This window comes from Malus domestica, chromosome 07 (genome assembly GCF_042453785.1).
Source record: "Malus domestica chromosome 07, GDT2T_hap1".
In the NCBI taxonomy this organism is placed as follows: domain Eukaryota; kingdom Viridiplantae; phylum Streptophyta; class Magnoliopsida; order Rosales; family Rosaceae; genus Malus; species Malus domestica.
Genome location: NC_091667.1, coordinates 18,425,293 through 18,450,962, shown reverse-complemented (window position 1 = coordinate 18,450,962; position 25,670 = coordinate 18,425,293). Strand labels below are relative to the sequence as shown.

The 25,670-nt window shown below is 38.8% G+C and overlaps 1 protein-coding gene and 3 long non-coding RNA genes across 6 annotated transcripts; 1 reads left to right on the top strand and 3 right to left on the bottom strand.

The window, feature by feature from the left end:
- Positions 1–1,237: 1,237 nt before the first annotated feature.
- Positions 1,238–3,406, bottom strand: LOC114825783 (uncharacterized). Its single transcript, XR_003774578.2, has 3 exons — positions 3,282–3,406; positions 2,386–2,471; positions 1,238–1,857 (listed from the first exon to the last, which is right to left on the bottom strand). It is a non-coding gene; the product is annotated as an uncharacterized lncRNA (long non-coding RNA).
- Positions 3,407–3,558: 152 nt separating this feature from the next.
- LOC139197393 (UDP-D-xylose:L-fucose alpha-1,3-D-xylosyltransferase MGP4-like) lies at positions 3,559–25,444 on the top strand. 3 transcript variants are annotated; one of them, XM_070824731.1, is made up of 4 exons: positions 3,559–4,319; positions 4,729–4,845; positions 24,789–25,004; positions 25,139–25,444. In XM_070824731.1, the coding sequence occupies exons 1-4, from the start codon at positions 3,837–3,839 to the stop codon at positions 25,346–25,348; spliced, it is 1,026 nt and encodes a 341-aa protein (XP_070680832.1). In that variant the 5' UTR covers positions 3,559–3,836; the 3' UTR covers positions 25,349–25,444. The 3 variants fall into 3 exon arrangements, with proteins under 3 accessions (XP_070680832.1, XP_070680831.1, XP_070680833.1); XM_070824730.1 differs by having other exon boundaries at positions 4,684–4,845; XM_070824732.1 differs by lacking the exon at positions 4,729–4,845.
- On the bottom strand, positions 5,415–6,835 carry LOC114824873 (uncharacterized). Its single transcript, XR_003773353.2, has 2 exons — positions 5,782–6,835; positions 5,415–5,688 (listed from the first exon to the last, which is right to left on the bottom strand). It is a non-coding gene; the product is annotated as an uncharacterized lncRNA (long non-coding RNA).
- On the bottom strand, positions 18,995–20,578 carry LOC139197394 (uncharacterized). The gene is made up of 2 exons (XR_011582765.1): positions 19,358–20,578; positions 18,995–19,264 (listed from the first exon to the last, which is right to left on the bottom strand). It is a non-coding gene; the product is annotated as an uncharacterized lncRNA (long non-coding RNA).
- Positions 25,445–25,670: the final 226 nt, after the last annotated feature.

Genomic DNA, 25,670 nt, shown 5'->3' with positions numbered 1-25,670 from the left:
AGATAACAAATGAATTGGAGGGCATTTTCGTCGGTTTACTGTTAATCAACAATAATTTTGTATTGAGATTTAGTATATGTACTAGAAAGTTTTGCCTGCGCGTTGCTGCGGGATTAGAAATTGTGTGAAAAATGATCTTTAAAGGTATAAACACATCAACTTATATCACATCTAATTTAATTAGTGTAACAACATATTGACGCACTAAATATGAAAATCCATAAACTATTCGACAATATGAAATCCAGCAATCTCTAAAGATGAGAAATGAATGTAGAAATTCAACAATCTCTAAAGATGAGAAATGATCGTAGAAATCCTACCCCATATATATTAAAACAATTAACAAATTCTCAATAAATAATCACAAAAGAGGTATAAAAAAGTAATTCAATTTCTTAATTTAAATTAGTTCTCACCATAACAAAAATAATGATATCGTTTTCACATTAACTTGGATTGATTTCGATCACCAGCATTAATAAAACCAGTGACTTCAACTTATGTAAGCAAACGACCGAATTAGATGCAAGCCAACCAACTTCGAATTTAACCAAATAAAAAAAAATAATTAGAATTAAACTAACCTCTTATTCCCATATGAAGTAGTTGTTTTCCCTATTTTGCTTTTGTGAACGGTACATTCTTCACTCTTTACACACAAAATGCACACTCACAATGCTCAACAATTTTATGAAAACTATACATATACAATATTGTATATGTATTTGGACATACCTAGGTTGCACATTTGTCATATCCAGCAGCTCATATCGACCACCCCCCACTGGAATCCAAGGCTGAGATAATCCTTCTGCCGGAGTTGTCATCTCAAGCACCACTCTTATTGTTGCATGCATCCCAAATTGCACCAACAGCCTTCGAAGTACATATATTTGAAATGCAGTATTGTCCTATTGTTAGAAACAAAGATAGGAGCCCTAATACCATATCATCAAGAGCTTCATAGAGAGCTCTTTTGTTTCTCTTTGTCAACCACTGCAAGGAGTGCAATTAAAATTTAATCAAAATACCTCATTTCGCATTCATAATAAACCCGAAAGTGACTGTACATAAGATGAAATTAACCCAATTACATGTGAAAGGAAACCTTTCCAATTAAATGAATGAAATATTTGATGCGGATCGAAACCAAAACCAAAACAAAACAACATCGACAACTGCCATAGTTGGAGTTTGCTCCAAAGGTCTTCCTCCTCCTCCTCCTGCCATCCTTTAATTGAAACCCTAATTTTCCTTACTGCCAAATAATATTATTTTCAATCTATTTCTTTTGGTATGTAGATACTAATTCTCGATAATTTTCAATCACTTCCACTGTAATTAAAATAAGTACTGAGGTTTAGGTAACAGAAAATACGGTGCAAAGAAACTAATGTTTGACCTTGATGAAATATTATGCATACAACAGTTTTATAACGTATAAGGGTCAGCATATTGATTTCACATTAACAATCGAGTGTGAAATATGGAGAAAGACTGAAACATTATTGGCAGAAAGTGAATTAAAATGGGTATCAATTATGGTTGCAGTAAAAGTTAAGAATTTGTTCAAATTGTAAACAAATAAATGAAAAACAAGAATGGTTAGGAAATCATTTTTAAGCAAGTTGAGCAAGAAAGAAAAGAGTACTACCTCCATTGGGTTTCCTAGTTGGGAGCTTGTTTTTTCTTCCATAAACATGGTTTTAGAATTATTTGAACCTGCAATGAAAATAGGCACATAAAATTTTAAGCTGACAATCCAAAAATTTTAAATCACTCACCTTTGGTGCAAAAAATCTTGGAAGACGAACGCAAATGTCTCAAGACCCAAGAGCAGAACGTTTTCAAACCCTGTAAAACACAAAACCACCGCTTAATATCAACTTAAAATTACAATCCAATCTAATAAACATAATCCCAAAACTCAGATACCTGAAGAAAAATTATAATAATCATGTGATACACACACCAAAAGCAACAATAACCATATAAAAAACATGCTTAATCTCCACATAAACATTAATCTCCGATCAGCTGACTCAATCGTTCAATGTTCTTTAACACAACTATGTGTCAATCCAACACTAATTTTTATTTTATTTTTATCATATTTACAGGAAGGAGCAAACATATACACACAACAGATGGTTAAGTTTTAGCTGATAATGGAGCAATGGTAACAAACACTGCAGCTGTAACTCAAAGGTTAAACTGGTCTTGCAGTGTATGAAAAAATGTTTATTCGAGTGTGAGTTTGTCAATAATTGATAAGTTTGTGCATTGATAGTTAAGACGAAAGAATGACTGAAGCCAATTAATATTCAAATGCAATAAATTTTTTTATGAAAGTGGACGGAAGACAATGTAAGAACAGCATACCTTATAATGAAGGATGATTGGAGACAATGTTGTATGCGAAAATTCGTTAGCCTGTTTACTGAAGAGTAAATGTGTGAAATAGTATGCTGCAAAAGAAGAGTAAATAAAGTATAAGTTGAAATATAGACTCAGAGTCGCATAGTTAAAAATATGGGAAATAAATGAGTAAGAATAAACTGAAAAAGTATGCTACAAATGATCAACCACTATGATTCTTCTTGTACAACAGAAACGTAATTTTTTTTTTTTCCAAAAACATACACACTCAGCTCATCTTTTGCATAGCAAAGATGGACCCAAAGGGATAGAAAAAAGAAAAACACACATCGGAAAAAAAATAATAATAAAAAGAGAAAACGCTCTAGCAAACAATCATACTCTCAGAATGACCACCTCACAATTTAATTTTTTTACTTTGACTTTTGCACCAACCAAACAAAGTTTATTTCATTTTCTTTCATTTTACCATAAAACACATAGACTGGAGATTGCTCAAACATAAAACGAACAAACAAACAGAAAAAAAAAAAATCGAATTCAGAACAAAGCATTAACAAGTGCAATATACAATTGAAACATTGAAAAACCGTAACTGATTAAAACAACGGGATTCCAGAAAAAGGAACCCCAAAGAAGACACACTTTCGTTTCTGCCCACCACAGAGCTTAATCTCTGTCCACACACTATCCATACCCCTAACTGAATCAAAACCCCTAAATCGAACTGACCACAAAACTGGATTACTGCTCTTACTCTGTTAGACATACCCGCACTTATCAATTTACACAAAAATTCCAATCCTGAATAATTTGGGTTTCCAAAAAATTCCACAGAAATGAAAAAGTAGACAAATAAACTGAAACAAAATTATGTGCACTGGGGAATCAAGACTCACCCAAAATTGCTATCAGGGTCCGTTGCATGCAGTGCCCTACAATTGAGAACACGTTTACAAAGCTTTTCAAATATGCAAAGACTCCAAGCTCCAATTGTTCTTTCTAAACTCTAGTTACTTCAGCTGCATAACAGAAAGAAAAGAAAAAATTATTTAACTATAATTAACTAATCTGATTTCAGATTAATAAAAAAAGTTGGAAATTTCAACTTTAAAATTACATCTCAGCTGGAAGTCGAATAAAAACGTATAATAATGTTTGTTAAAAGAAAAAAAATCTGAAACGACAACAAAGCAAACTCCTCCTGAATCCTGATCTGCTTGTCCGACTGAGAAAATACTCTGATCACCACCACGGTGGCACCCTTCTTATTCCACATCCTCGCATTCAATCTCGATAATTTCAAAGTTTGAATCTTTACATTCGAAACAAGCCTCTGCATAAACAAAATCCAATTTTCACACTTCCCCCTTCGAATTTCAACAATTTCCCAAAAACCCATCTCAAAATCTCACCCCTACAGTCAACCCCAACTCATAGATTTCTCTGTAACAATGTCCTCCTTCTTGTACCAAAGACCAATCCACAACCCGCTTTCAGATCCCTACTCGATTTCCCCGCCTTCCTCCTTCAATTCCCACAAACCATATTCGATCTTCAGCCCCACTACCCTCCTGGTCTTCCTCTCGCTCGTGGTGGTGATGGGCGTCTTCTTCCCCTGGGTGGGGATGCGGGAGAGCCTGTTCTCGGTCACCACCAGGCCCTCCATCGCAAAGTGGCGGGACTACACGCTGGCTCAGGCGACGTCGTTCGTGGCCCAAAACGGTACGGTGATTGTTTGTGCCGTCAGTCAGCCGTACTTGCCGTTTTTGAACAACTGGTTGATCAGCATTGCCAGGCAAAAGCACCAGGACAAGGTGCTTGTGATTGCCGAAGACTATGCCACGCTTTATAAGGTGAATGAGTGGTGGCCGGGCCACGCCGTGCTTGTGCCGCCTGCGCCGGATGCTCAGACTGCCCATAAGTTTGGTTCTCAGGTATAACAACTATGTACGGAAGACCTCAAACAAGCAATACAAATCCTTATTGTCACAGCATTGGCTCAATGAGAAATTTCATTTGAAAATTTTCACGTATCACTTGAATATTAAATTTCGGATACCATCTGCTCAAGTTCTGACAACTAAAAAACTGATATAGAATTCAACTTGTCGGGTACGTATTTGCTCCAGCATAATGTTTCCCCATTCAAACTCTTTATTCTTTTGTTCTTTGGATTCTGTTGGTCTTCTGGGTGTTTATGTCTCTTTGAGCCTGAATATGATGATTGGAACCCTTTGCCTTGATGGATTGTTGACTTATTGCCTTTCAAAAGTGATTTTGATTGGTTTCCTAGTGTAGGGATTCTTCAACTTCACTTCCCGAAGGCCACGACACCTGTTGCAGATTTTGGAACTTGGATACAATGTTATGTACAATGATGTTGATAAGGTGTGGTTGGCTGATCCGTTTCCCTATTTCGAAGGAAACCATGACGTGTACTTCACAGATGACATGACTCCAGTAAGTACATTAGTTTTGATTTAGCTATTGACATGTGCTTAAATTATAAACGGGATGCTAAGCATGTGTTGTCCTAAATTTCATGTCCATCAGCCACCGGGAGACGTGCTCTGCACAAGCATGCTTATGAGTAAAACATACACTTAAACTTTCGTTAGTTTTTCCTTTTGCTATAAGGAAACTTTGAATTGTGTGCACTCTTTGGTGTATGTGATATGCTTTGGGTATTAAGTGGATATATGGCGGTATCTTGTGGTACCAATTCAATACATAAAGTGGCCGCCAAACTACTACTTAAGTTGTCTTTAATAATCATATCCTTAGATCTTTAAGCACACCATATCAATCTATTCCGGGGAAAGCAGTCTTCAATCTCTCGATGAGACCAGATGCTGTGCACAATTACACAATGATTGAACTGCTGCTTCCTTTCTCTACCATTTGGCACGCACAATAAGAAAGAGAGGGGAAAGAGGAGGGGAGGGAGAGCTTTTGATAAATAAGTAAATATTTGCCTGTTTGCTGCTGTATGTCTAAAAACTAAAAGATAACGGATAAAGGTGTTGTAGCTGTTGAGCAAAAAAAATAAATAATAATAATAAATAAAAGGAGGTTGACTCCTCGAAATAGGCACAACAATTTCTTTTGTTCCTTGTGGTACAGTAGATCAATACTCATTGCTCCCTTCCATACAAGTATTGTTGAAACAAATAATAACATACAAATAAAGATGAATGGAAGAAAGGTTGTACATCAAAACCAAAGAAACAAAAAGAGTCCTACTGTTTTGTACGAAGACATCAGGCAAGCCTTCAAAAGCAAGGGGTCACCACCAAAAGACACCTGCAACAAATTAAGAACAAAAAAAATATATAAAGTTGCAGAATATTCATTCAAAACCAAAACAAAATGAAAAAAATATGAAGCTTTACTGACCGTTCTGTTCTTCTCTCCAAAAAAATAACGAACAATAAAAATGGTACAGGAGAACCTTGTGCAGAAGAACTGATCGAAAGAAATTCAAAGGGTTTTGGGAGAATGCTAAAATAGGGGAATTTGAATTCCCTTCCCTATTAACTAGCATGAAGATAAACCCCTATACAAAAAAAATAATAAAAAGAGAAGAAGTTTGCGGCAAACAAACTCCTCAAAAGAAAATCGGAGTGCTGCCCACGTGGAAAAGTTTAGACTTGGGAATCTAAGTCCACAAGGAAACAGGAACCAAAGATAAAATAAAATAAAAAAGAGAAAAGAAAACACGTTTCTTCCTACAAAAAGGGAGAGAACGTGGAGCAAAACTCCCCATCTTCTGCAAAACGTGGAAGGTTTTCTGCAAGACATGGGAGGTTACACAGTTAGCGGGAGAGGGTGGCGAAAAATAGGGCCTCTATCTCCCCCACGTAAAAGCTCCAGAGGCTTCCTATGATGCCTATAAATAGGCATCAGTCGCAGAGAAAGGAAAAAAAAAAGGAAGGAGACCCTGCAGAAATTAGAAGAGAAATTGAGAGATCTCGCCAGAGAAGAAGAACGAAGGAGGAGAGCAAAGCGAAAAAAGAAGGAAAAAGGAGACACGGCAAAGGAAAGAACCAAAACATTTAAAGGTACATATCTATCTTTCTAGATTTCTTTGTTTGGTTTCTCTCAGTTCTACAGGAAAAGAAAATGAAGCAGTTGGCTTCGCTCTCCATCACGGCGATTTCGAACTAGAGAATAAAGCTGTAGGCCTCTGTCACCTTCCTTTCTCCATCAGTGAAGACACTTGTAGCAACGTCACGGACATCAAACGAAAGCCCAAAAGGATGTTGCAGCCATGTCGTGACCTCTCTACCCATCAAGTTCGTCTATGCCGAGTAGTAGTCCGTGCCGTTGTAGTTAATCCCATGAATTTCTTCGGGGTGGTCTAAACCACCCCGTGAAGTTCCAATCAAATTTAGGACGCTGCAATGGCTCTAACACCACCGTCGCTGCGTCTTCGCTGTCATCAACAACCCACAAAGCCTGTGTCAAAAACAAACAGCCGTGATCACATCTTCAAGGACAAGCCCGCCTCCCGCATTCTAGAATTGATGGTGTTATGCACAATGTTCCAGCTGAGAAAGAGAGCCATAAGAACTTTCAAGGAATAAAAAAAGCTTACCGTCGTCGTTGTCTTGAAGTAAAAAAAATGCCTTAGAAGAAGGAAAGGACGTGCTGCCCACATAGAGTACCAAAAATAGTACGAGATGCGGTCTAAGTTGCCAGGAAAAAGAAACCGAAGTAGCTGCCGAAGTCGAAATGGATGCTGCTTCAAAGTTAAGGACGTGCCACTACGGTTATTCCCATGAATTTCTTCAGGGTGGTCTAAACCACCCTGTGAAGTTCCAATCAAATAGAAGTGATCCGTACCGCCTGCCGTTGCCTTCGACATCGTGAAATGGCTGCTATGAGTTTTTAAGTTGATTCAACAGGTACGTTCGTCTTTAAGGATATTGAAAAGACACAATAAGTCACTCGGTTTTCTTCCGTGGCAGAGTGATCATCATCACAATTTTATGGAGCCTAGAGATCTGCAGCTGCTACTGTCACTTCAAATTTCCGTGAGTATTCTTCACCATTCCACATAATTCAAATCAAAAGTCTTGGGCCCGATGCCGTCAAACCCAAAAATCCAAATCAAGACTTAATGTGCATGGAGAAGGAAGAAAACTGCTTTCGCTGTTGCGTCTTCGCCGTCTCCAAAAGACTTTGGTAGCAATTCAACGCAAGCAATCAACAAACTTTGCCGCATGTTGTTCTCTTCCAATGACTCCACGAAAATGACAAATTGTTCGGGTATCCAAGGCCCTCGGTGGTTGTGCTTTTCTAAGTCTTATTTGGGCTAGGAATTCAACCCACATGCTGTTGAAGAAAATAAACAAAGAATGATCCAGTAAAAAAAAAAAAAAAAGAGCTTTTCTCAAAATTGGTGAGCTTTGCACGTGAATGTTGGGTCAAAGTTTAAAAGACTCGAAAACAGGAGCTTTTCTCAAAATTGGTGAGCTTCACATGTGAATGTTGGGTCAAAGTTTAAAAGACTCGAAAACAAGAAATGGTCATCTTCTTATTGCCATCCGTCAAAATTCAAGCAAAGGAAGCAGACAAAAGAAAGTCTTACATGCAATGCAAAGCTATTCTTTGCAGTCCCATGAGAAAAGAAGTGCACAAGGGTTTCTCATGCCACCGCCATATCCAAACCATCAAGAGACCAATATTGCGCTGATCACTCCAAGGAATGAATTTATATCCCAAAGTGGCATCTTCTTCGACGACACCAAATTCGTGGATGCAAATTACTCCAAACATATCATGGATATCAATTTCCAGTAGTGTAGCACCCACGACAGGACAATTCCGTCTCCCTCTCTGCCCAATGGTGATACTCCGCTCCTCGGCAAAGAGCTCTTAGAGAGGAAGGAGAGTAACGGAGGAGAGAACACAAAGGGCTGCTCAGGCATCTAGAAGGTTGGCAAAGGAAAAGATGGTTTGTAAAGGAAAAGTGAGTAAAATTGACAGATGCTACAAGACAAAAGGGAAAAAGAAAAGAATGTGTTGTTCAAGAGTTTCACCCAAAGTTTTTAGGAATGATAAGCAAAATGGTCAAGAAGCTGCAAAGGAAAAGAATAAAAAAACGAGTTTAAAACTCAAAAGGAGAAGAAGAACTTCAGCCTAAAATATAAAGAGGTTTTTTATCACATGGAAAGTAAGTACAAATTCTGGATGTGATCTTCTTTTCACCACATGAAGTTCTATTTGGACTGGAAAGAGTTCAACCCGAGTTCAAAGGAAAAGAAAAAAACTTGTAGTCAAACTTCCCAAAGTAATTGGGAAACTCACGTGGCAACCTTAGGAAAGATAGGCCTACTTTTTTTTTTCCTGCTACTTTGACCAAGTGAAACTCCAACACTTTTTCAAGAGTAAGAGAGAAGCTTGTAAACAAAAGTTTCTAGATATCCAATAGATGCTGCACACATCAAAGTTCCTAATTTCATTGGAAATGTTGCCCCATGTGAGAATTGAAAGAATAAAACAACATTTGTTTACTCACGTGAACTTTACAAATTTTGAACTCTGTGATTAAATATTGGGCCAGACAATATGGCACTCACAATATGGAAACGGCATCAATTCCGTGGAGGATGTAAATCACCTCAAATGCTATGGATGCAAACTATCTTAAAGCATGAAGCTATATAAAAAAAAATCAAATGGCACAAAGCCCCATCAAAATCTCAACAAAGTAACGAACTACGCCGGTTTGATTCCATTAATGGTACGTTGGTAGTCTAATATCAAGTTTTAGACGCAACCGCGAAACCGAAACGAATCCCTGGTTTATATAAACTAAATTCACTCTTGCTATCAAATACCAAAATGGCACGAAGCCAAAGAAAAGTTTCAAAGGGCAACAAAGCCGTATCAAAGTCTCAAATGGCGCAAAGCCAAAGAAAAGTCTCAAATGGCACGAAGCCATATCAAATTTTCAAATGCTCCTCGCCTGCATGAGCTAAAACTGCACAAGGCATCAAAATGCTCCAATGGCTTAAAGTCCTCGCCCGCACGAGCTGAAACTGCACAAGGCATCAAAACCCAAACACCATGAACTATGAGTGACTTGATCCCTCAAGAGGGTACGTAGGCAATCTAGGATTCGACCTAGATACAGTCACAAAATCAAACAAACACCAAAATCCTCAAATTACATTTTATTCGAATGGGAATCAAAGGGTATTCCTTTCCCAAAAGAATGGTTGTAATTAATAGGCGCATAACCTATAATGGGTCGAACTCGAATTCATAAAACCCTATTCGAAAAAATGAACTAGGGTGAAATTGTGTCGAGTGAATTATTTGTTTACATATTATGTACAATTTTTGCTCAACATAATTTTTGGCACGCCCAGTGGCATCCATTTTCCCTTTCATCTCTAATTTTGAAGATAATTATTGTGCTATGTTTTTTTTGTTTTTTGTAACAGGAAACATGGCGCCACAAGTTACTGTTTACTTCCACGAAATCCCTACTGTTGAATCAAAACTTGGACATGGAAAGCATGCTAGTCACCGAATCTCATTCACCATTGATCATGCACCCACTAATTACAGCATGGTGAAGACCAAGGTAGCAACAAAAACAAGTAAGGTGGCTGTGAAAGTCATCAAAGTTGGACCGAAGAAATGCCCGTCCAAGAACGCCCTAAGGAACGCAAGGAAGAGAGCAGCACGAGCTCTTAGGAAGAATATCGCTAAGGAGCGTGTACTTGAAGATATTGAAATCATCTCAAGGGAGCTTCTTGGAGCTATTTCATCTAAAGACACCAAGATGCCTCGACGCAAGATTGTCAAAGTGACATCATCACCACTTACCAAGGTTCTCGTCATTACTCAAATCATGATCGGAACAGTCCCAATCACTTTACCTACAACGAAGTTGGTCATGATGACCTTCGTCAAGGAAAATGAAGAAATCTTGCCAATAGTGTCTGGAAATGTTCAACAAAAGGCCAAGGCCTATGAAGTTGTCGAGGAAGGTAACAACATTCAATTCGAGGGGCCTATCACACGTGCAAGGGCCCGAGTATTGGCAATCCATTCTCCCGAGAGTTCATCTTCCCTTGGAGACACTTTTGAAGGAAACAAATATTTTTTCCAAGAAGAGATCCTAGAGTAATGACTCAATTCCAAAGGTTAGAGAATAATGAAGACGTTGAATATGAGAACATGCAAGTTCTGATGACTGGCGCATCAAATACAGAAGAACAATTGCTAGAAATGCAACGGAAACTAGCAGAAAAAGAAGCAGAAATGGCAACTTTGGTAGCTAATAAGGAGGCTGAAATTGCAACTTTGACAGCTCAGTTAGCCGCTCAAGCTAGCATAAATAATGTTAGAGAAAGAGCAAGGAAAGAAACAGAAGGAGAAAGTTATAGTACCCAACTCACGCATCAAGATATCAATGCAATCTTCGCTGAAAAGATTCGTGAATTTCAAATGTCTTTAACGACACCAATTCTCGGATACCAGAAGCCTTATCCAGCTCACTATGACACAGTGCCATTTCCCCAAGGGTATCAAAAACCGAGCTTTGATAAATTTGATGGTTTAAGTGGTTCTCTTCAAGAACACTTAGCTCATTTTTACTCAGCTTGTGGGGAGACATCGCAGTCAGATCCCTTATTGGTTCGGCAATTTGTTCAGTCACTAAAAGGGTCTGCTTTCACATGGTACACTCTGTTAGAGCCCGGATCTATTATAACATGGGATGATATGCAAAGAGCTTTTCTAGCTCAATTCGTCAGTTCAAAGAAGAAGGTCACGTTAATGGATTTAGCTCAAACAACACAAAGGCTTGGAGAAAGCGCGAGCGAATTCATCACAAGATAGATGAGCCTTAACCTACAATGCATGGAAAAGATTTCCGAATTTTCGGCAGTGCAAATATGTTACAATAACCTCATCCCTGAGATTGCAACATTTGTAGGAATTGCGGAGCCTCGAACTTTCGACGAGTTGGTATCCAAAGCAAGCAATGTGGAGAAGCAGATGTCCCAGAAAAATGTGATTGGAAAAATGATTCAATACTTAGAAAAGAAGTCTGACATCAAGAAAGGAGATAACAAAAGAACGCCGAAGAAAGGAGATTCTATGGCGACATTTGTCAAAGTAGACAAGAAAAGTGACAATGTAAAAAGAAAAGAAGAAACCACAGGGACGAGGAGGCTTTCGCTTAAAGAAAGAAAAGAAGTTAAATATAGTTTTGATGATGACGATGTTGGACCTATCTTCGATGAACTTCTTACAGCAAAGATGATCACGCTTCCTGAACCAAAGCGTCCCGCTGAAGTAAATAAGATCGATGATCCAAAGTATTGTCGGTATCATCGACTCATCAGCCATACGATAGAGGATTGTTATATCCTTAATGATATAATTCAAGAAAAAATCAACAAGCATGAGATCGAGGTGGATTCATCTTCAAAACATTAGACGGCAACGTCCAATATGATTGAAGGAAAATCAACACCCTCATTTCCATTACCAGAAGGGGCAATCCCTGTAGGATTCCATGTCGATAATGAAACCACAGTTGTCCATGCTTATCCTGGCATGCCTCGTTCCGGAAATCCAAAAATTCCAACTCTGTACGAGCTCATGACGGCACCAAGTTTTGATGTTTGGGAGGATTCGTCATCACTTGAATCCGAAGACGAGTGGCAAATCGTCAGTGAAAAGAAGGTGAAAAAGATTGCTAAATGTCTTTCTTCCACAAAGCGATCAAAAGGAAAATTATGGAATGGACCACCCTCAAAGGATGGAAAGAAAAAGAAGAAGAATACTCAAAGAAGGCCTAAAGTCTTTCAAGATGATGAATACAAGTAACCTTTCAGAGCACCAATAACCTTTGGAGACTACCTCCCTCCAAAACTTTTTAAGGGAAGCCATGAGAAATTGGAAATTGTCGCACAATTTCATGTGAAATCCACAACGATGATGAGGTAGATGAAATAATTCTACGCTCTGGCCAAAAGATCCCGTCTGCGGACAAGAAAGAAGGAAAATAAGTAGTTGATTCAGTCAAACATTCCGATAAATCAAGTGCAAGACAAGTTCCAGTCATTACCACTGGTAGAGCCTGCGGTAGAAATTTCAGTCTCAACCACAAAAGCAAGTACCTCTAAGAGACATGCAAAAGATGTATTACAGTCCCAAGATGGCAAATATGACATCGTCAACCATCTTAAGCGCATTCCATCTCTTCTTAGTGTGTACGATGCTCTGAAAATGTCAAAAGAGCTTAGGGAAACACTCATTACGGCCTTGACAAATCCTGAAGTATTTGAAACAAACTTCAAATTTGCAGAAGTAGATACAATGTCGCCAAAGTATTGCGCTTGCTGCCTCGCAAGTATCACATTTGATGAAAATGACCTTATACTTGGAGACGAGTATCATAATCGACCTTTGTACGTCATTGGACTGGTGGGAGATACATCGATAAATCGAATCTTGCTTGATTGTGGATCAGCAGTAAACTTGCTTCCTCTTCGAACCCTTCGAGCCTTGGGGATGAATGTTCGTCAACTAACACCATCAATGCTAACTATTCAAGGCTTCAATCAAGTGGGACAAAAAGCAATGGGAACGATAGCCTTACAAATGGAGATAGGAGAGTTGTACTCCGACGCCATTTTTCATGTAATCGATGCTAACACATCTTACAATGTTTTATTAAGGCGTATGTGGCTTCATACATATGGTGTTGTTCCTTCTACACTCCATCAGTGCTTCAAGTTTTTGATAAATGGCGAAGTCAAGACAGTTCTAGCGGATACCGACCCATTTAAGGGTGAAGAAGTGAATTATGCAGATGCAAAATTCTACAAACAGTCAAAGGTCACTTTTTCACAACCAACAAAAGATGAAGTAGTGCAGAAGGAATCACAATCACCAACTGTGGAAAAGGCAAAGCCGTCAAGGCTGGTCAAAATTACAAGTTCTAAAACTCCAAAATCCAAAAAAGTAGGTCTCAATTGCTCGTTTAAAGATCAAAGAGAACCTGATGAGAAAGCAATGGAAAAAATCCAAAATGCATTTGAAGCACTCGTGACCAGCTACACGAAGCCTCTACGCAGAATTAACCAATCAATTCCTGGAAGCAATTTGATAGTCTCAACAAATTTACAAGGGAATAATGGTCGACATGGTCGCATTGTTTCATTAAAAAGAAATGAGTCCTCGTAAAAAATTCCATTAAAGATAAAAGCGAAAAGGCATAAAGCTAAAAAAAGTGCTATCAATGTCACAGTGCACCAAGGAAATGGAATGCTCAAAGCATTTGTCTCGGAAACCAAGAATCATGAGTTTGAAGGCTTTACTAATCTCGAGAAAGCAATGTTGACTGAAGAAGAGTCCAACAGCAAGCCACCTCGAGTCTCGGTCTTCCAACGACTTGGTAAAATCACCAACTCTCAGCCTAAGAAATCTCATAAAAGCAAAAAGTGGAGAGTCAAAAGCCAAAAGGTGAAGATAAACCAAGATAAAAATAATGATGCAGAAGAGGAACAAAATGTTATTCAAGTTAGCATGATCGGTAGAAAAGAAAGAAGTAATGAGTCTGATAACGAGCCAATTGAGCCTGCTAGGCAATTCCCCACCTGCTTTCCTGTCAAAAAGAAAAATGAGCAAAGTCGTGTTTGCGTAAGCTTCAAAACCCACAACAATGCACCGCCACTTCTAAGTGAAGCTTATGAAATGGATGAGGAGTCAAGCACAGAAGAAGAGGTTCATAACGTTGCTCAAGTAAACTGTGTCACCATTGAAGATGAAAAAGATGAGAATGGTGATAACTCAACCGAGTTTATTGACAACGCTCAACCGGCACCACCTCAAATAGAAGACGGGGGGCAAGCCACTGTGGATGAACTCCGAGAAATCAATCTCGGAACAGATGACGAGCTAAAACCTATATTTGTAAGTGCCCTACTAACACAGGAAGAATTAGAAGATTACAAAAATCTTCTCCAAGATTACCGAGATGTGTTTGTATGGGGCTATCAAGATATGCCTGGTCTAGACACTAAGGTGGCCGTTCATAGATTGGCTGTATCAAAAGAAAAGTGTTATGTTAAACAGGCACCATGTCGTTTTTGACCTGAGCTTGAAGTACAGATTAAAGCTGAAATTGACAAACTGATAGACGTTAGGTTTATCAGGGAAGTACAGTACCCTACATGGCTCACTAGTGTCGTATCGGTAAAGAAGAAGAATGGACAAATTCGTGTTTGTATAGATTTCAGAGATCTTAATGATGCATGTCCAAAAGATGAATTCCCGCTTCCAATAACTGAATTATTGGTGCACGCCACAACTGGTTTTGAGGCTCTATCTTTCATGGATGGATTTTCAGGGTACAATCAAATTAAAATGGCACCTAAAGATGAAGAACTTACAGCATTCCGCACTCCGAAAGGAATCTGCTGTTACACTGTAATGCCATTTGGACTAAAAAATGCAGGGGCCACATACCAAAGAGCCATGACAATCATTTTCAGTGATATGTTACATAGCACCATCGAATGTTATGTGGACGATCTTGTCATCAAAACAAGAAAAAGGGAACGTCATTTAAACGACTTAAAGAAAGTCTTTGACAGACTCTGAAAACATCAATTAAAGATGAATCCTTTGAAATGCGCATTTGGAATGACATCTGGAAAATTTCTTGGCTTTGTGGTAAGGTACTGAGGAATTGAAGTCGACCCTTCAAAAATCAAGGCAATCATGGAAATGCCTCCTCCTCGAAACCTGCGAGAGCTACGAGGACTACAAGGAAGATTGGCGTACATCAGGAGATTCATCTCAAACTTATCTGGAAGATGTCAACCATTCACAAGGCTAATGAAAAAGGATGTGCCTTTCATATGGGATAACACATGTCAAAACGCTCTCAGTAGCATTAAAGAATATCTTTTGAAACCCTGGTGTTGATGGCTCCAATCAAAGGGAAACCTTTAATTTTGTATATCGCAGCACTTAAACGCTCACTGGGGGCAATGCTTGCACAAAACAACGAGGAAGGAAAAGAAAATGCACTCTACTATTTAAGTCGAACGCTCGTAGGGGCAGAGCAAAATTATACCCCTATTGAGAAGGTTTGCTTGGCCTTAGTTTTCGCTGTGCAAAAATTACGACATTACTTACTGTCACATAGCATTACTTTGATATCTAAAGTGGACTCACTCAGATACTTGATGTCAAAACCAGTGCCATCCGGCCGTCTTGCAAAATGGTCCTTGTTACTATCGAAATTTGAAATTAAGTATGTCTCTCAGAAAGCTATAAAGGGACAAGCACTAGCTGATTTCTTAGCAGCTCACCCTGTTCCCGACAACATGGAGTTACCGAGTGACTTGCCAGATGAGGAAGTATTCTCGACATACATTTCTCAATGGCAACTTTATTTCGACGGAGCAGCAAGGAAAAAAGGCCCGGGGGTAGGTATTGTTTTCATTACACCATGTGGAGGCCTAATCACGTATTCATTTTCGCTCATAGAGTTATGTTCAAACAATGTGGCAGAATACGAGACACTCATCATCGGACTTGAAATTGCACTCGAACTACATGTCGATTGCCTTCAAGCTTATGGTGATTCACAGCTAAGCATTAAACAAATGAATGGTTAATATGATGTGAAAATTGAAAATCTAACCTTGTATCATGAAAGAGCAAAACACTTGGTGTCACAATTCCAAGAAATCAACATTACTCACATTCCAAGGTCTGAAAATAACACAGCCGATGCACTGGCAAAGCTAGCGGCATCTTTAACTCTCCCTGAGGAACGAGAAGTTAAAATTACAGTGGGAGAACGACATTTACTTCCTTCAACACTAGAGCGGATTGAAGAAAACCATGAAGTTAACGCGGTTACAGTCCTGGAAGTAGATAAATGTTCTGATTGGCGGTAATCTTTGATTGACTATCTTCAATATGGAAAACTACCAACTGATCCCAGAGGAAGAGTTGATGTACGAAGAAGGGCCAACCGATTTGTGTATATGAATGACACACTATACAAAAGATCGTTTGACGGAATATTGCTAAGGTGTTTATCAAAAGAAGAAGCGACCTATGCTCTCTTCAAAACTCATGCCGGTATTTGCGGAGCCCATCAATCTGGACCTAAGCTTGCAGCTCAATTGAAAAGACTTGGGTATTACTGGCCTACAATGGTTCAAAATGCGATGAAACATGTGAAGTCATGTCAGGCATGTCAAATACATAGAGACTTCAAGTACCAAAATCCATTGCCCCCCCATCCGACCATCTTGTCTTGGCCATTCAATGCATGGGGGTTAGATGTGATAGGCATGATAAACCCAAAATCGTCCCTCCAACATTAGTACATCCTAGTAGGTACAGACTATTTCTCAAAGTGGGCTGAGGCAATACCGTTGAAAGAAGTGAAAGTGGAAGATGTTGCAAATTTCATAAAGAAAAACATAATCTATCGCTACAGAGTCCCGTCCAAAATAATCTCGGACAACGCTCTCTACTTCAAGTGTAGGGCTATGGTCAATCTTTGCAAAAAGTACAACATTCAACAAGCCTTCTCCGCAAGTTACAACCCAACCGCCAATGGTCAAGCAGAGGCTTTCAACAACGTGTTGTGCAACATTCTAAAAAAAATGGTGGCAAAGAACAAAAGAGATTGGCATGAACGCCTTCCCGAAGCATTATGGGCCTATAGGACCACCGTTCGTACATCCACCCAATGTACTCCACATAGTCTGGTGTATGGATCAGAAGCCGTGCTACCCTTAGAAGTTCAACTACCTTCCTTAAGAGTAGCCATACAATTGACAAATCCTGAAGAAAATGTAAAAATCAGGTTAACGGAACTTGAAGCACTTGATGAAAAACGACTTGCAGTGCAACAAAGACTTGAAATCTATCAAGCTCAAGTGGCAGGTGCATTCAACAAAAAGGTTAAGTTTAGATCGTTCTCTGTTGGAGATTTAGTCTTAACCATCCGAAAACATGTCGTCATCACCAGAAAGATGCAAGGAAAAGTTGAAGCCAAATGGGAAGGACCGTATGTTGTCACCAAAGTCTTCACCAAAGGTGCCTACGAACTCTCCAACGCCAATGGGAAATGCATATACCCATGCGTTAATGGGAAACTCATGAAGAAGTTCTACCCATAAACAATGTGAAGCGAACTCCGAGAGGGAAATAAGTGCAGAGGAAGCAAGACAAGGAAAAAATCCTTTCCTCTGAACGACGTATGACTTGATCCCTCAAAAAGGGGTACGTAGGCAGCCTATCATTAAAAATGGGTGCAATCATAAAAAAATCAAAATCAAAATCAAATCCTGAAAATTAAGGGGTGAACTACGTTCGGCTTGATCCCTTCATAGGGTACGTAGGTAGTCTAGCTTTATTACTAGATACAGCCGTAAAAATCATTTTCCCAAAATCAAGGGGTGAACTACGTTCGGCTTGATCCCTTCATGGGGTACGTAGGTAGTCTAGCTTTATTACTAGATACAGCCGTAAAAATCACTTTCCCGAAATCAAGGGATGAACTACGTTTGGCTTGATCCCTTCACAGGGTACGTAGGCAATTTGATTCCCAAAATTAGATGCAGCCATAATTCATCAAAAATTATATTTTTCAACGGAATTAGCATTTATTTGAACTGCCACATGCTAACATTTTCAGTAATTCTCAAGGCCAAAAGCCACTAAAAACGATTTTAAATTGAGAATGGCAAAAGCATTTGTTCAAATAAGTCATATGCTAGAATTCGTTTGAACTTTTCCCAAGCAAAAGTTTAAGGACAAAACATAAAGTGATTTTCACTTATGTAGAGTGATAAAAAAAGGGATGAACTACGTTTGGCTTGATCCCTTCACGGGGTACGTAGGCAATCTGATCCCCAAAAATTAGATGCAGCCATAACTTATAAAAAATTATATATTCCTCCAATGGAATTAGCATTTGTTTGAACTGCCATATGCTAAACGTTCTCAATATTTATCAAGACAAAAGCCACTCAGGGTGATTGTTAATTGAGAACGGCAAAAGCATTCGTTTGAATCATCATGTGCTAGTATTTGTTTGAACTCTTTGCAAGCAAGAATTTAAGGACAAGGCGTGGGTAAATTTTCACTTGTATAGTGATAAAAACAAAAACAAAAAAAAAATAAAAAAATAAAAAAAGAAAAAAGAGTGATGTGCATTGAAAAACAATAATTGACATGCATGCTTGACTATAAAGAAGCCAAGTCCAAATACCAAAACTATAAATTGCTCATGGGTACTGCACAACAGCGGTACATACCTAACAAAGGGTAAAGCAGCAGCAGCAGCAACCTTGTCATTTCCTGGAATTCCGCCAACAAAAGGAATCCCTGAATTAGCATCATCATCATTGCAGCACCGTCGCCGTTAACAAAAGGAAATACTGGGCACCAGTCAACAGCCCGCTGGACACAAATTTGACCATATGCATTCATTCCTTGAAATATAAAATGCAGCATTGGTCATAACCTCAGTATACGATGTGGTCATATCAAGTCTTATACGCTCAAATTTTTTTCACGCATAAAGCTTGAGGGGGCAATCTGTTGAGCAAAAAAAAATAATAATAATAAATAAAAGGAGGTTGACTCCTCGAAATAGGCACAACAATTTCTTTTATTCCTTGTGGTACAGTAGATCAATACTCATTGCTTCCTTCCATACAAGTATTGTTGAAACAAAAAATAACATACAAATAAAGATGAATGGAAGAAAGGCTGTACATCAAAACCAAAGAAACAAAAAGAGTCCTACTGTTTTGTACGAAGACATCAGGCAAGCCTTCAAAAGCAAGGGGTCATCACCAAAAGACACCTGCAACAAATCAAGAACAAAAAATATATATAAAGTTGCAGAATATTCATTCAAAACCAAAACAAAATGAAAAAAATATGAAGCTTTACTGACCGTTCTGTTCTTCTCTCAAAAAAAATAACGAACAACAAAAATGGTACATGACAGCTTGTGCAGAAGAACTGATCGAAAGAAATTCAAAGGGTTTTGGGAGAATGCTAAAGTAGGGGAATTTGAATTCCCTTCCCTATTAACTAGCATGAAGATAAACCCCTATACAAAAAAAATAATAAAAAGAGAAGAAGTTTGCGGCAAACAAACTCCTTAAAAGAAAATAGGAGTGCCGCCCACATGGAAAAGTTTAGACTTGGGAATCCAAGTCCACAAGGAAACAAGAACCAAAGATAAAATAAAATAAAAAAGAAAAGAAAACACGTTTCTTCCTACAAAAAGGGAGAGAACGTGGAGCAAAACTCCCCATCTTCTGCAAAACGTGGAAGGTTTTTTGCAAGACATGGGAGGTTACACAGTTAGCGGGAGAGGGTGGCGAAAAATAGGGCCTCTATCTCCCCCACGTAAAAGCTCCAGAGGCTTCCTATGATGCCTATAAATAGGCATTAGTCACAGAGAAAGGAAAAGAAAAAAAGGAAGGAGACCCTGCAGAAATTAGGAGAGAAATTGAGAGATCTCGCCAGAGAAGAAGAACGAAGGAGGAGAGCAAAGCGAAAAAAGAAGGAAAAAGGAGACACAACAAAGGAAAGAACCAAAACATTTAAAGGTACATATCTATCTTTCTAGATTTCTTTGTTTGGTTTCTCTCAGTTCTACAGGAAAAGAAAATGAAGCAGTTGGCTTCGCTCTCCATCACGGCGATTTCGAACTAGAGAATAAAGTTGTAGGCCTCTGTCACCTTCCTTTCTCCATCAGTGAAGACACTTGTAGCAACGTCACGAACGTCAAACGAAAGCCCAAAAGGATGTTGCAGCCATGTCGTGACCTCTCTACCCATCAAGTTCGTCTGTGCCGAGTAGTAGTCCGTGCGGTTGTAGTTAATCCCATGAATTTCTTCGGGATGGTCTAAACCACCCCGTGAAGTTCCAATCAAATTCAGGACGCTGCAATGGCTCTAACACCACCGTCGCTGCGTCTTCGCTGTCATCAACAACCCGCAAAGCCTGTGTCAAAAACAAACAGCCGTGATCACATCTTCAAGGACAAGCCCGCCTCCCGCATTCTAGAATTGATGGTGTTATGCACAACGTTCCAGCTGAGAAAGAGAGCCATAAGAACTTTCAAGGAATAAAAAACGCTTACCGCCGTCGTTGTCTTGAAGTAAAAAAAATGCCTTAGAAGAAGGAAAGGACGTGCTGCCCACATAGAGTACCAAAAATAGTACGAGATGCAATCTAAGTTGCCAGGAAAAAAAACCGAAGTAGCTACCGAAGTCGAAATGGATGCTGCTTCAAAGTTAAGGACGTGCCACTACGGTTATTCCCATGAATTTCTTCAGGGTGGTCTAAACCACCCTGTGAAGTTCCAATCAAATAGAAGTGATCCGTACCGCCTACTGTTGCCTTTGACATCGTGAAATGGCTGCTATGAGTTTTTAAGTTGATTCAACAGGTACGTTCGTGTTTAAGGATATTGAAAAGAAGCAGCAAGTCACTCGATTTTCTTCCGTGGTAGAGTGATCATCATCACAATTTTATGGAGCCCAGAGATCTGCAGCTGCTACTGTCACTTCAAATTTCCGTGAGTATTCTTCACCATTCCACATAATTCAAATCAAAAGTCTTGGGCTCGATGCCGTCAAACCCAAAAATCCAAATCAAGACCTGGTGTGCATGGAGAAGGAAGAAAACTGCTTTCGCTGTTGCGTCTTCGCCGTCTCCAAAAGACTTTGGTAGCAATTCAACACAAGCAATCAGCAAACTTTGCCGCATGTTGTTCTCTTCCAATGACTCCACGAAAATGACAAATTGTTCGGGTATCCAAGGCCCTCGGTGGTTGTGCTTTTCTAAGTCTTATTTGGGCTAGGAATTCAACCCGTGAAAGTTCTAGGATGGGTACTAGTTTAACCTAGAGGGGGTGAATCGGTTCCAATTTAAAAATCCAATTCAATTTTCAATTTAATTTTTAGTTCTCAAATTAATTCCACATTCACATCACATATAAACTATCCTACACATATGCAATTATAAAGATAAATAAAATGTGCACACAGGATGTAGGATTTAACGAGGCAAAACCCACCACTAGGAAAATCCTCGGGCTTCCAAGCCAGGACAAACACTAAGAGAAATGAGTACAAAAAGACTTACAAAACTCATCAACTAGACACACATACTAGTAGGCAGCTTTGTCTTCGCGCTTTGCTACTCGATCTCTCTTCAGCCTTCGAGTGGAAGTGGCACGACACTAACGCGGCCGTCAATCACTGTCGCCTCGAACTTTGCAGGATACTAACGCGATCATGCAGAGTGAATGTATGATGTTATGATTTTTGAAAAACAATCAATTACGAAAATCACAAGGCACATTTTCATAATTGATTTCTTGTTAAAGCACGATAAAAATCAGTGATTAAAATAAGAATTAAACTTTTGAAACCGCACAAATGCAAACTGATTTTTCTCTCTCAAAATACTTGAAAACCATTCTCTGTGTCATGGGCTGCTATAAGATTTTTCTCTCAAAAATTATTTCATAGACTAATAGCAACGTACAATTAGAATATCAATACACATGCCGCATTAGAACAGAGAAAACGAAAACTGGGATTATGATGCAGACTCGTGAAAAAACCTAGAGCATGAAGTAATGTCTTTCCAAAACAAATGACACAGCAACAACTTGAAATCCTTACTCATGCATATGCGGCAGCCATAAACAAAACCACAGAACCTACTTTAATGCATGATGCGCCCAAAACCCCGAACCCTATTGTGCTGCACTCGGTATTATATATGCTCTGTTTAATCCCGTGTGTGTTATGCGGCAGCCCTAAAACCCTAACCTAATGCATCTATAAATAGACTGCAGTAGAAGACTTTAACTTGATTTCAAATTCCTTAAGATTGGAATGACATGTTACCAGATAAAAATTAAAACCAATAGGAATTATCAATATGCTAAAGGTGCAAATGTACAGATCAACAAGTAGTCTAGGAGCATGCGGCTAATTAAAAAGACATGGGCTTTTAATTAAGATAATGAAATCATAATTAAAATATCAAACTAATAAATATGAGAAGCCCAAACCTAAATAATCCATTTAACATAGACTTGGACTATATGAATGTATATGCATGTCAAATTTACCTGAGTGGATGTCTCTGAAACGCTTGTCATTTTGTGATCGAGAGCACGTGAGACAAATTTAGACTAAAATAGTTACAACTGAAATAAGCACTAGTCTAAGATTACAGACTCGGCGTTTTGTTTAGGAATAGCCAATTTTACCTAACAACCCGCATGTTGTTGAAGAAAATAAACAAAGAATGATCCAGTAAAACAAAAAAAAAAAAAGCTTTTCTCAAAATTGGTGAGCTTTGCACGTGAATGTTGGGTCAAAGTTTAAAAGACTCGAAAACAAGAAATGGTCATCTTCTTATTACCATCCGTCAAAATTCAAGCAAAGGAAGTAGACAAAAGAAAGTCTTACATGCAATGCAAAGCTATTCTTTGCAGTCCCATGAGAAAAGAAGTGCACAAGGGTTTCTCATGCCACCGCCATATCCAAACCATCAACAGACCAATATTGCACTGATCACTCCAAGGAATGAATTAATATCCCAAAGTGGCATCTTCTTTGACGACACCAAATTCATGGATGCAAATTACTCCAAACATATCATGGATATCAATCTCCAGTAGTGTAGCACCCACGACAGGACAATTCCGTCTCCCTCTCTGCCGAGTGGTGGTACTCCGCTCCTCGGCAAAGAGCTCTTAGAGAGCAAGGAGAGTAACGGAGGAGAGAACACAAAGGGCTGCTCAGGCATCTAGAAGGTTGGCAAAGGAAAAGATGGTTTGTAAAGGAAAAGTGAGTAAAATTGACAGATGCTACAAGACAAAAGGGAAAAAGAAAAGAATGTGTTGTTCAAGAGTTTCACCCAAAGTCTTTAGGAATGATAAGCAAAATGGTCAAGAAGCTGCAAAGGAAAAGAATAAAAAAACAAGTTTAAAACTCAAAAGGAGAAGAAGAACTTCAACCTAAAATATAAAGAGGTTTTTTATCACATGGAAAGTAAGTACAAATTATGGATGTGATCTTCTTTTCACCACATGAAGTTCTATTTGGACTGGAAAGAGTTCAACCCGAGTTCAAAGGAAAAGAAAAAAACTTGTTGTCAAACTTCCCAAAGTAATTGGGAAACTCACGTGGCAACCTTAGGAAAGATAGGTCTACTTTTTTTTTTCCTGCTACTTTGACCAAGTGAAACTCCAACACTTTTTCAAGAGTAAGAGAGAAGCTTGTAAACAAAAGTTTCTAGATATCTAATAGATGCTGCACACATCAAAGTTCCTAATTTCATTGGAAATGTTGCCCCATGTGAGAATTGAAGGAATAAAACAACATTTGTTTACTCACGTGAACTTTACAAATTTTGAACTCTATGATTAAATATTGGGCCAGACAATATGGCACTCACAATATGGAAACGGCATCGATTCCGTGGAGGACGTAAATCACCTCAAATGCTATGGATGCAAACTATCTTAAAGCATGAAGCTATATATAAAAAAATCAAATGGCACAAAGCCCCATCAAAATCTCAACAAAGTAACGAACTACGCCGGTTTGATTCCATTAAGGATACGTAGGCAGTCTAATATCAAGTTTTAGATGCAACCACGAAACCGAAACGAATCCTTGGTTTATATAAACTAAATTCACTCTTGCTATCAAATACCAAAATGGCACGAAGCCAAAGAAAAGTTTCAAAGGGCAACAAAGCCGTATCAAAGTCTCAAATGGCACAAAGCCAAAGAAAAGTCTCAAATGGCACGAATCCATATCAAATTTTCAAATGCTCCTCGCCCACATGAGCTAAAACTGCACAAGGCATCAAAATGCTCCAATGGCTTAAAGTCCTCGCCTGCACGAGCTGAAACTGCACAAGGCATCAAAACCCAAACACCATGAACTACGAGTGACTTGATCCCTCAAGAGGGTACGTAGGCAATCTAGGATTCGACCTAGATACAGTCACAAAATCAAACAAACACCAAAATCCTCAAATTACATTTTATTCGAATTGGAATCAAAGGGTATTCCTTTCCCAAAAGAAGGGTTGTAATTAATAGGCGCATAGCCTAGAATGGGTCGAACTCGAATTCATAAAACCCTCTTCAAAAAATGAACGAAAGTAAAATTGTGTCGAGTGAATTATTTGTTTACATATTATGTACAATTTTCGCTCAACAGTAGCTGCAGCAGTTCTTAGTATTAGTCTTTTTTTACTCTGCAGTCTAGTCAAATGCTGCAGATATGACTGCTTTCGTTATATTTACAAGCGGTTTATTCTATTTTGGTGACCAGGTCAAACCTCTGAAACACTCTCATGATCTGCCACCTCCAGGAAAGAAAGGACGCACTTATATATGCAGCTGCATGATTTTCCTGCGTCCAACCAGTGGAGCAAAATTAGTTATGAAGAAGTGGATTGAGGAACTTAAAGACCAACCATGGTCCAGAGAAAAAAAAGCAAATGATCAGCCTGCTTTTAACTGGGCATTAGGCAAACTTGCTAACGAGGTATTTTCACTTTGAAAGTTGTGCTTAATATAGGTACATTGATATTAGGCCCAGATGCGTGAAAAATGTTTATGGCACCATACCTTCACGAATTATTTGGATCCTTTGAGTGATTATGTGTTAATTTTCTGCAGGTGGATCTCTATCTGCTGCCGCAGGCAGCATTCCCAACTGAAGGACTATACTTTAAGAACAAGACATGGGTGCGGGAAACTAAAGGGATGCACGTTATAATCCACAATAATTATATCCTGGGTTTTGAGAAGAAGATAAAACGCTTCCATGATTATGATCTCTGGTTGGTTGATGATCATGTTGATGAGTCACCTCTTGGGAGAATATGAGATTGACGGACATCATGGATATTATATAAACCAACTCCCATAACTCTGTCATCCCAATTTCCTCTTTTGTTAATCATCTTGTTCTCCTCTCGATCACCAGAGTCTCCACTACTTCATACCATTCCTATAATTTCACTTTTGCCACCTTTCTGGTCCCTACGAGGGACGAACTTAACTACACAAAAGAATATTTCCATTTTCATATCCCAATCACGAATAACCAATGAAATCCATCCCCTCCAATATGCAATGACATATGCATATAATCATCATCTCAATATCCACATTATCAACAATAATATAAATCATATTCCAATATACA

Coding starts and splice junctions, on each gene's coding strand:
- LOC139197393 (XM_070824730.1), top strand. CDS start 3,837: ATGTCCTCCTTCTTGTACCAAAGACCAATCCACAACCCGCTTTCAGAT. Junction 4,320..4,683: donor CCCATAAGTTTGGTTCTCAG/GTATAACAACTA, acceptor TTCCTAGTGTAG/GGATTCTTCAACTTCACTTC. Junction 4,846..24,788: donor TCACAGATGACATGACTCCA/GTAAGTACATTA, acceptor TTTGGTGACCAG/GTCAAACCTCTGAAACACTC.